This window comes from Gymnogyps californianus, chromosome 7, assembly GCF_018139145.2.
Source record: "Gymnogyps californianus isolate 813 chromosome 7, ASM1813914v2, whole genome shotgun sequence".
NCBI lineage: Eukaryota > Metazoa > Chordata > Aves > Accipitriformes > Cathartidae > Gymnogyps > Gymnogyps californianus.
Genome location: NC_059477.1, coordinates 7,052,359 through 7,064,375, shown reverse-complemented (window position 1 = coordinate 7,064,375; position 12,017 = coordinate 7,052,359). Strand labels below are relative to the sequence as shown.

General features: G+C 43.9%; 1 protein-coding gene across 1 annotated transcript in view; it reads right to left on the bottom strand.

The window, feature by feature from the left end:
- Positions 1-6,596, bottom strand: part of ZNF804A (zinc finger protein 804A) — a 155,037-nt gene extending 148,441 nt beyond the window's left edge. The window contains exon 1 of the mRNA XM_050900227.1: positions 6,483-6,596. Within this exon, the coding sequence (XP_050756184.1) occupies positions 6,483-6,593 (111 nt within the window). The 5' untranslated portion in view covers positions 6,594-6,596. The remainder of the gene's footprint in view (positions 1-6,482) is intronic.
- Positions 6,597-12,017: the final 5,421 nt, after the last annotated feature.

Sequence of the window (12,017 nt, the reverse complement as noted above, 5' to 3'; positions counted from 1 at the left end):
GACTCTGGCTCCTGCTATTTTTTGGACCAGATGATACACTCATTCAGAATCCGATGGACATGAGAGTGCCACGTCTCCCTGCACGAGACTTGTGACCTTCTCAGAGTTGCTTTGTAAATAGACTTAAATTATGATAGCCTCCTGTTCGCTCAACTCACCAAAATGACCCTGTTGATGATGCTTTGAATCAGTACTGTTACTGATAGCCTTATAAAAATAAAAAAGGAGTTGCCTGCGTTCGTACAAATGAGCTCTAGAAGTAGAATACAGATACAATTTTATTGTTACTTCCATTTTACCAAATTATTTTGTTGTCTCCTGAGTGGTTGGTTTTCAATCATGATTTAAGTGATGCTGATTAACTATTCAAATTAAATTCGGTAGAATTTGTTTTGTTGTTTAAATATTTTAATGACTTAGGGATCTTCAGCTTCTCTCATAGCAAAGATGCGAACATTTCCAAGTTCCAAACTCAGGTCGTGAACACACTGAAACGCCAAAGACATTAGCAGATCCACAGGGGACAAACCACTGATGAAAGTGACAGGTGATTTTTCTCCCTTAACCAATATAACTCTAGCCTAACAACTCTACCCTACAAACTCTGCAACGCTAAAGATGAAAAACAATATGTTGCAATAGTTTTATTAAATTCTGCATGTATAAGATCTAATTTAAAGATTACCCTCAGCTACTGGCAATATACAATATGGCAAACAGAACTGCAGGATCTGTTTTTACCAGTATTTAAAATAAACCTATGGTAAGTATTGTTTATTTTACATAGATATTAGACAGCTTGAAATCAGCAGACATTTCCACCTGATCATGCAGAAGTACAACAGCTTCAGTATTCTTCATCAGGAAAGCTATTTTACAGGTAGTTTACTGCTTTCTTACCGTAGTAGGGTACGGACATTTGTAATAGAAATTCTCATTAAATAGATTTTTATGTCCACTACAACATATTTACTTTAGTTGATCTGGAAATACAAAAATATTCTACAAAATGTAAAAGAATTAAAGACAACAGACAGCCTGAACAACAGATGGCATTTTCAGAAGACACTAGCGTATTAGTATCTGAACTCCATGAAGTTTTTATAAAAGCAGAACTAAGCCCTAGAACTTTTAAAAGAAGTTTTAAGTATTTATATATGCATATACACACACAGGTATATAAATAAAAATTCAAAGCAGTTTTGTTCAATAAACCTAAGAGGCAAGAGAGCTGATGGTACAAACAATCGGATTAATAAAAGATGGTCTAAATGGACATCCAACAGCTTTTTAGACAGCCCTGTACCTACATTGTATTTTAAAGGTCAACATACACTCCCTGCACCCATGTCCAAGCTGAGTGGGAGGCATGAAGCTGTACTACATGGTAGCCACCTGAAGTTCATGTGATCTTCCTCTCCACAGGGCTTACCACATTGAGTTCAGAGTTCGATTCCAGTTTGAGATAATTTGTGCCTGCCTCCCTTGGAGCTGGGGACCGCTATTTCAATTCTACCCCTGAAGTCCTGTGTACATATTTATAACCAAAGTATAAACCTATATGTATATATGTGTGCATATATAGAGGTTATTGTTGTACACAATAATAGATTTCTGTGTTTGGTACAGTTGAAACTACAGCCCTTTAACCAAATACTTATCAGGGAATTTTTGATCTTACCTACTTTCTAACAATATCAACAAGACACTTAGAATTACAGTAGCAGTTTATACCATATAAAGGTCTAAACTTTTCACTGATCTCCTTAGGCAAGTAACAGGACCTTACTCATTCTGATCACCAACAGAGAAAATGTGTTTGTCCAATTAAAAGAAGTGAATGAGCCCTACACGACCAGTTCTCCATCACTGTAAATCTCAATGAAACAGATACAGAGCCATTTACATGAGTGGAATATCTTAGGGTGAAATAGCAGGTATTCAGTCACCACCCATGTACTAGCTACTCAGAAGACCAAGCAAAGAGTCAGTTCTCTTGCTGACCAACCAGAAATCGTACACTAGGATAAAGTAACTAGGATAATGCCTTAAAATGGTTTGGTTTATGTTCTGAAAGACATTTTGAGGATTTCGCAAATCACCTGTGGTTGTGACTCCAAAAAACTGATTTCTCCCTCCAGAGAGCTATTTTTTCACACAAGTTTCAATACTTTTCGAGATTACAAGCTGCAAGACAGCAGCCACAGCAAGGAAGATGAATTACAAAGACAGACTAGTGTAATTTGACATCAATAACATAAGGCATAAAAAAAAGAACACAGTAAGTGCATGAAAACTTCAGGAGATCCATAGACAAAATAAAGAGTTTGTGGCAAACCTCTATAAACTGCTGCTGCGAAAAAGAACAGCCTTGGGAAAAGCTTCAAAGCCACCGAGTATGAACCCCAACAAGAAATGGCCAAGCAATCAGGCCTATATTCATTGATTAAAACACCAAGGCATAAGCATCATTACATAAAAGTGCAGAAAGAGCATCAGAAATTTGCGACATCATTGCGTATTACTGACCTACATAGTAAGTTTTGAGTTTCTTGTTCAAAAACCATCTGCCATGCAAAGACCAGACAGCAGGTGGTTCACTTGGATGGTACTCCACCAACAAAAAATCCCTTCCAAAGAGTTGCCACAGAGCACTCCAGTAGTAGATTAGCTATCATTATGAGACTGTACATATTTGAAGGTATTTCAGACAGTAGAAACTGCAGTAGGAGAGGATAAAGCCTTATCCAACAGCCCAAAATACCACCAATTTCTTCTAACCAAACTGCTGCATTTTCTGAAGGAATATTAAGAATTTGGATGTTATTCTTCCACATGTGCTGAGCCCATTTCCCGTCAATTCATAATTCAGATTTATTTTTCTGATAAGGAGCAGCAGATTACAACTGGGTAAGCAGGCCCTACCCACACTGAACAGTCACCCAGTGGGCCTGGGGGAGCACACGTACTGTGTAGCATGCAAAGCTGTGCCATCAAATACCCAGAACTGTACGTAGATACGCGGTCCTTCATTTTCTCCCACCATCTCACTAAAGGTTCATTCATGGGCATTTTTTTCTTATTTTATTTAATTAAAAAAGTTATTTTTTTACAGTAGCCTCTTTCCTCAGTTTGCCTAAATCCACCCTTTGCTTTGTTCCCTCTTGTGCCTTTGACTTCTCTCCAAGCTCAGGTTTTCCCCGTACATGTTCCCTCGAGGAACAGAATCATGGCCTTCCCTTCATTCTCCTACTTCGTATCTTCATCCCTCGCCCACTTCTCTCCACCTTCCAAATAACCCCATCTCAAAGCTCTGCACTCAGTAGGCATTACAGGTAGACATGAGTTAGAGAAAGGCCACGCCTGGGAACTAGGCAATAGAAACACTGTTATTCCATCTTTTTTACCAAAAAGTAACTCTCTGATGCTTTCCACCAACAAAGACTTTTTTGAAAGGACAAAGTTTTGTGTTTCACGTTACCTACTAGGTGAGCAAGGGTTTGTAGCTCTTTCTTCCTGTTACCTTCTGGGACCCTTGAACAAAAACTTCATAAAGCTTTAAATGACTAATTCTGTGTGAAACAGGACGCAGGCAGAGGATAAACACGTAAGGATCACCTGAAGGGACAGTCAGGGAAAAGTGTTTCTCAGTGACCTCTCTTGGAGAGTAGGGCAAAAAAGATGAGTTGCAGGTGAATACCAGGTCACTCCAGAGTGGGACAGTAGCCAAAAGCTCTAAGGACCTTCCTCCCTTGAAACCTAACCAGCTCCAGGTTTGAAGATACACTACGTGAAATCATCTTGAAACCACTTCATCATTTGACTAGGACCAGCACTTTCCTGCTTGCTGTGAAATTCTACTGTAGCACACATAGTCGCCTTTCTTTCTAGATAGTGTGGTGGCAGAACTCTTTAAGAGGAGCAAAGCTTAACAAAGTATCGTTAAGTTTTGCACAGAAGCAATTCTACGCTGTACAAACAGAGGCTGTTTTCAGGTTCTCCTCAGTTTACAAGGAAGCAGGGGTTTTAGAAAGCTTGGAGCATAGATGAAGACAGACTGAATGCTTTACAGCAAAGTGGGAAGATACGTCTGAGTCAGAGCAGCTCCAAAATATTTCTGGTTTTTAGATTTACAAATTGTTGTTTCTCCTAGTCTTATTCTAGGATGGAAGACATCAAGAGCATATTAAAAGGCTGTATTCTTACCAGAACTTCCAAAGACATATTCTACCTTGCATTAATAAAGATTTTCATCTTTTTAAGTTTGAAAGCCTATTTACAGTGAAAGCAACTGATCCTCTGAAATGATGTAACATTTGATTTCCCCATAGAAGCTGTCTGAAATGTACTTCAGCGCCTCAGAACTGTTAGTCTGAACTATCCAATCACGCTATATCACAACCCAGCAGTATCTTTACCTCCTTTAAATTAAAAATCGCTCAAACATAAATAAAAGTCTTGATGGCTGTGTATATACTATTTATTTCATAGCAAAGAACTTCATTTTGCTGTCCACAGAGCCAACATCAAGAACTCTCCCTTTTTAACCCAGCAAAAACTTTGACAGTTACACTGCTCACTGCCCACAACAAAAGCTTTTAAAGGTAAGGTTTCTCATGGCAAATCCACAACCAATACTATCTTTCCTCCCCTCACATCTATTCTCTCTCACTGAAGAGCAGGGGTGAGTTAAATTTCTTTCCAGAGCAAGAGCGTTTCAAAGCCTGCACAATGTGTTTATTTGAATTTTAAGTTAACACCAGTCTTCCCCAAAATATTTTGGTCACTCATGTTTTGACCAGTAAATAAATCAATCGGGAATGTTGAGAATACTGGGCTGCTTTTTTGCCAAGGGAAAAAAAAAAAAGCAACAATAAAATGCTATTGAAGCAGAATCAATTATGAATTGCAAGATAACACACAGTCCAAAAGTTACATCAGAGTATTCTCAGTCCTGCCAAATGCATCTTTACTGAAATTGTTCAGTAGAAGACAACGTATCCTGCAATTATTTAAAGTGTGCCAAATATTTCTACAGTAGGTCTTGGTTTTGCAACTGTAACAGTGAAATATTACACACATATTGCCATCTCATGGATACTACAAACACTTGTTTAAAATTCCAAGAATGTAATCCCTGACAGAAAAATATGCAGAATCCACAGCAAATAAAACTGTGGTAAGATTTACAATGCGAAAGCAGGAACTTTACATTTGAAACAGTCCAAAAATCTGCCTCAGATTCTCTCGTAGTAGTTACTATTTTTATGCCTTGGCTCAGACTTGCTTTAATCTCTTTATTTAAGGAGAAACTGCAAGCTTGCCAACTCTAGCAAATGTTAAGTACTTCAGTAAATTCCCCATCAATATAGGTCGTGCATTCGAGGGAACAAGAATGTGGTGAGTAAGTTCTGCTCCATCTCCTCCAAAGGGGATTTCGAAATAAGACAGTGATGAGAGAGAGCAATAAACAACGTGGCTAAGCCCCTATTTCAGCTCCATCCTACTCTCCAGACATCTGTCCACACTTTGTTGTGCCATGATTGAGATGCTACGTGATGCAGCCCACCCAGCCTGCTGTTATCCTACATCCCTTTTATCTGAACAGGCAGGAGAGCACATGTATTGCCAATACTATCGCATAACTCTTCCATTAAAGTTCAGCAATAGTAGCAAAGCAAGTCCAAGCAAGTCCAAACAAGTCAGCAAAAACCATAGGAAACCCAATAGATGTAAAGGTATCAAAGTATGGTATATATATACAGAAACAGTTTTAACGGCCTATACAGACTTATTACCTAAACCCATCTATTCCTTTCAAACCCAGAGTTTTGCTTTTAAAAAACGGCAATCAACAAAAACGTATATCGTTTCTGAAGCTATTCTCAAGCAAATGAATCTCCCTACCCCAACAGCTCAGACCTCAAGAAAACAAGTTTCGGGTCCCTTCTTCACTTTATCAAGCAGGACCCTCCAGCTGTCCCCGGCGCCGGGGTGATGGGAGTCCCTCGGGGTGAGGGGAGTCCCCCTCGCCGAGGGATGCCCATCCGCCGCCTCAGCGGAGCAGTTGCCGCCTCTCCCCGACCTCACCCCGCGCTGAGGGCGGCGGAGCCCCAGCCCTGCAGCTCCCCGCCGAGAAGGGTCTCTGGGCTTTCCGTTCACAGCCTCTCCACAACCAGCCTCCACATGAGCAGCTCAGAAAGGACATGCAAGCGCCTACCCTACCGCTGCACAGGCTGCCCCAGGGAATACGGGGAGCCGGGGACAGCCCCCCGGCAAGGAGGGGAGCCCGGCAGGCGGGAGCTGAGGGCACCTCATCCCCACGGCGGTAAAGGCACCGTCGACCGCGCAAAAAAACGGCCAGCACCCCGGCTGCCTGCATCCCTGGCAATGCACACGCAGCGGTTTCCAGTTAGCCGGAGACGCTGCTGTGAAGAGGAGGTAAGGAGAGAAGGGGGGGAGGCAAGAGAAGGAGCCATTACCAGAGTTTTGTTCCCGTTCTTGCTGAGGGGGCCTCGGAAAACTCCCTTGATGTTGCGAAAGTGCCCGTTGCTGAGGTGCGCGGAGCTGATGACAATGTAGTAGCACTCCATGGGGCCGGGGCCGCCTCCCCGCCACCGGCGGGGCGCTCAGGCCAGCCTCGGTTCGGCGGGGAGGGCCGGGGCCGGCGGGGCCCCGCGGCATGTGCGGCGCCGCCGGCCGGCTCAGGGGCGGGGGGGGGTGGGTGCAGCCCCTCAGGCTCGGCGCGGCGCTGGCTGCCGGGGGAGGAGCGGCGGCACGGCCGCGGCGGAGCCGTCTGAGCTGCCGCCTCTGGCAGGCATAGTGTTATTATAGCGAGCAGCCTTGCCGGTCGGCTGCACTGAGCCAATGGCAGGGAGCCACTGGGCTGATACCGAGAGCTGTCAGAGGAGGACATCTGTCACACGCCGCCTTCACCGCCACCCACAGCCCCCACGCCCCGCTGCCCCCGCCGCGGACGGGCCGACACCCCCCCGCCGGGGCGGCGCCGGGACGGGCGGGGCGGCGGCAGGTAAAGGGAGAAGGGGTGGGGGGGCGCGGACAGACCCGTCACCCCAACCGCAGCGAGCGCCGGAGCCCCGCATGTGGGGTGTGCCCCCCGGCGGGGAACCTTTTTTCGGGGGGGGGGGGGGCGGGGACCACCGCGGGCACACGACTCCGGTTCCTCCGGGATTTGGGGGGGGGGGGGGGGGGGGGGGGGGGGGGGAGCAGGGAGAGATGCCCGGGGGTGCACCGCCCCCAGCCCAAAGCTCCTGCCCCTCCTCCTCCGAGCAGCCTCCGCGCCCTGCCACCACACCCTTTTTTTATTATATATGGTTTTTTAATGCCTAACTCAGCAGGCACCTTAACTGGCCGGGCTCGTTAGCAGGCACCCAGCGGGATCGATAGCCGCCGCCCCCGCCCGCCGCTTTCGGCTCTTCTGGCCCGTGACGGCGTAATTGGGTGAAACCGGTCATTTCTGATCCCCACTTAGGGCAAGCTCCATCCCGCCCTTCGCTGGGCTGCACCCCGTGCCGCAGCCCTTTGCACCGCCGCCGCCCATCCCCGCCGCATTTCGCCCGGCAATCTTGAATAATCGGGAGGGTGCTGGCAAAACTTCTGGGTCACGGCCCGTTTTCGGTGAGGATGGGGGGAGCCGCGGGGAAACGCTGCGGCCGCATCCCTCCCGGGGTGCCCGCCGCCGCTTACCGACCCCTCCCGCGGTTACTCACGGCTCTCCCGGCGCGGCTGCTGCCCGGCCCGGCCCGGGGGAACCGGTGGAGGCTGCTCTGCCCGCCCTGCCTCGCAGGGCCTCGGCGGCTGCAGGGAAAACGAGAATAACCACGGTTTGTTGCAGGCTCTGGCACTGCCTCTGCAATCCTCACCCTCAGCCTTAACGTACCTATAATGTACTCGCTTCGTTTTATAAAGCCTCCAGCAAACTATGGATTAAAAACCATTAGGTACATCAGCATGAGGTAACTATAATATACACCATACTCCTTCACCATCATAAGTGGGGTTTTTTGCAGCACACAAATCAGAACTCGCTGCTAGAACCAGAATTTTTCACACTGTAAGACGTGTTTAATAAAGATGCTCAAGTCCTTTTTCCTCCCCCCAAGAGATCTACAATTTGCAGCTTTATCACATAAGACTTTAAACACTCTTAGCTGGCTCATCTTCCAGCCTACTTTACCTTTATGCTGGATTGCAAAAATCAAGATTTATGGGGTGAAATTCCAGTGCCAAAAGAGGGAACACCTTAGAAAATAAGCCCAGAACCATGATGTAACATCTGAAAATGTCTTAGTCAGCATTTACTGCTGGCAACATAATACCATAATCCTATCATCTTGTCCTCCAAAATAAAGGAACTGCTTCCAGGAAATTGGGGGAGGGGCAGGGATGGAATGGACGGGATGGACACGGGACAGGGGGGACGGACACGGACGGACACACTTTTCTGGCAGAAATCCCTGTCTTTGCAGCTTGTATCCTTAATGAAGGAAGCACCAGTTTATGAGAGGTACCTTCCTCTGATAGGCATTTTCTATTGGTACTTCCCTTCGTACACAGTGAATAGTAAATTTTGACAGCTGTCACTCATCCTTCAGCATTTTCAGTACATAGGAAGGAATCACGGAAATGGCAAAAGTGGAAGGTTTTGACAGCTGAGACACAGGTGAGATCAGAATTTGCTGCTTCTTGTTACAGCCAAAAAAGAGGGTGAAAAGGTACATGCACATAGTAACACTATTTTTCTACTTATGAGGATGTACATGTACATCCAGAAATAACCAGCAAGTTTATTACAGTGTAAAAATGAAGTCAATATTATAAATATTTGATAGATTTAAAAACACTGCACCTTTAAGGCTTGGTTCCTGTTTCAGACAGGATCACGGGTGTTGTTCTCTTTCAAAAGTGTCAGAAGTTTTGGTAGGGGATAGAGTAATGAAAAGACATAAAATTATGCAAGAAATAAAATTATGCAACTCCTTTCTGGGAATAAATATATTCCAACTTGGACTAGAACAACAAATTTTTCCACCTTCTAAATATGTTACTGATATGTCAGGACCCTTCTGCCTGGGAGTGAAACTCTTCACAGTCAGTCTACTCCGCGCATCCACCATTTCAAAGAATTGGAACGTTTTTCTCCGAAATCCTTGCACTGACCATTTCATTACACGTTGCTGACACGTTTAATTACACCTGCTAAAACCATACATGGGCCCTTTCAGAGGCGTGCAGGCGCTGCTTGCACGCTCTTCTTAGAGTCCAAGGACTTGGGAAACGTCTTACTGTAGCAACACAGAAATAATCTACTCCCGTAGCTCAAGTCTGAAGGGATCAACGTGCTTTGTAACAAATGAGAGTGCCTGAAACAGCTTTAAAAGCTGCTATAGCTTCTGCTAATGAAGATTGTTGTCCTCCTCTATTAAAGGAAGGGAAAAAAAAAACAATTAAAGACCACTTGATTCCTCCAAAGCACTCTATAAAGAAATGACAAGTTGTACTAAATAGCACCTAATAAGCAGAACATACATTTTCTACTCCTGCTTATTCTGGTTGTCTTTTTTTTGGCTGCTTCTCTGAGACTTCGCTATCTCCAGTTGTCCTTGTGTATCTTCCTTTAATCCTTCACTGTACTTTCCCTGCCTCATTCTGTTTCTCTATTGTGATCACACAGGCTCAAGATGCTGCTTCCTTCCAAATCTTTTTTTTTCAATCTTAAAAAATTGCTAATTTCATCAGTTCCTAACCCCATGGCTCTTACATACCATCAGTCTTACCTATTTCTGTCTCTGTCCTGTTTCCCTGGGTCAGTATCTGGGTTTTGAACTGTATATACTGCTATTTATTCAAATCTCTGCCATTTAATAATAACCAGTGCTGCTGATTTACTCATTCTCTTATTCTCCCTGATACTTCCTATTTAGAAAAATCTTCAAGGAATTGTTCCTGTATAAAACTGCAAATGTTGACTCAAGAAACAGGCTATGGATTTGAAAGACTTTCTGGAAAACTTGTGAACTAGAAGCCAGTGAACAAATTACACTAGTTCACATACATTATACTGGTTTTCTGCCTGTGACAATACTCAGTATTCTGCATTTTAATATTTAATAATATTCATCATTCAAGAAATAGTCCTGGTATAATCCAGCAAAAATATTCAACAGTATAAGCAATCCCCTTTTGGTTAACGGTCTTTAAAGCATGGCACAGAGTATGTGTTACCAAGTGAATATATCTGAGAAATCATTCACTCACTACTGAAACATATCCATCAAGGATAGAAAGAAATATCTGTGCTGTAAGTCACAAGAAACTCAATTCAGCTCCCATAGCAATTCTTATTGAATTCAATAAAATTCAGTTTACCCTAAGAATATCTCCCTGTAAGTAATCTGCTGTCTGAGACACACCTTTTTACCGTCTCCTGCACTTTCAGTCTCCTTTTATTGCTCTTTTTTTTCTTCTTCTTCTTTTCACTTAGCCTTGAATGTTTTTCCCCGTTTCAGATGTCTGTCATCCCTGTGTTAAGCAGAAGGAAAAAAGGGCATATCCTGTGTACCTTGTAAAAGCCATTATGGTGTAATACACATTATACACTATATTACAACTGCATTCATTCATCAGCTATGGGGGTGGAGAAGCTAGAAGAAAGGAAACTGGGACACCCTGGTAGCCTAGTTCCTCAGCACATCCTTCACCATATGTGAAGAGTATCAGAGTGGGTTCCCTATTTCAACGCATGAGCTAAGTGGAGCGCTGGTATCACAAAACCTAAGGAAAGGCAATAGTGACTTCAAGCCCTGTAGCATGCAGTCAAATCATGGGCTGTACCCTGCAGCCCTCAAAAGTCACAGGAAGAGGACTGCAAAGACTTAAATTAATATTTCTGCTTGATCCCCAAAGTAACAACAAAGATTTATTAAAACACACTGTATTTTGTTTTTCTTTGCTTTGCTCCTTCAGCCCTCCAAAGCACAGAATTTTATACCACAGCTCTTGCAGAACAACTCCAGGAAGAAGCTGTCTGGCAAGAATTACGCCCTCCCTCTTTTCCCATAGCCACACAGCATGTATATTTAGCCCTGTATGCAACGGTTTTCTGCCCCTTCTCTTCCGAATTACTAATGCTACCACTGTCTGCTTTAGGACACTATCGGGAAAAAAAAACCCCAACTTTCTGTAGTTATTGAATCAAATACACCGTTCTCTGTATCTTCCCTTCTTAATGTTTATGCTGCAGAATTTCCCCAACAGCTCATGTGTGCTCCTTCTTTTTTTCTTCCCTAATCCCTCCCTAACAAAAAAAAGGAAAGAAAATTGCAAATGACACTGTATATGAGGTGACATCAATGAGTAACTGATGTACCACAAAAGCATTAAATAGCAGGAGACTTTTACAAGGGCCAGAAAACACCTGATGGTCCAGCCAAGGTAAAAGAACCCTCTGCAAAAGCAACTGTTGCCTGTTTCAAACACTGAAAATGCAGTTCACTCTGCTATGTTAAACACCATCTTACAAGCAAATTCTCCGTCACGCACACTTGAAGAGTCGCTCTACATGAAAAGCAAATGGAGCCAGCGACTGGTAAATGAATCCCAAGAACAGTCTGTGATGGAATTAGAGTTTCCCATCATCCAAACATCCAAGTCAAAACCAAACAGAACAAATGAAATCACGTTATGAAAAATCATATGACAAAAATTGAGTCATATGATCTCACCAATGGCAATACCTCCAGTTTTCACAACTGACTGCTATATAAAATCCTCTTCAGCTTCACTTCCACAACAACGTAGCACAACAGCACAAGGAACAATCCTTCAGGGACAGCATGGAAAAACTCAGTAAAAAAGTATACTCCTCCACACATCAAAAAAAAAAAAAATTGCAGTAAGACCACAGAATGGGTGCACTTCCACAGAGTCACCAGCCAAAACTCCCTAAAATCCATCAGGCAAGTTACATAGCCAGCACAATATTAAAGCCAATGACA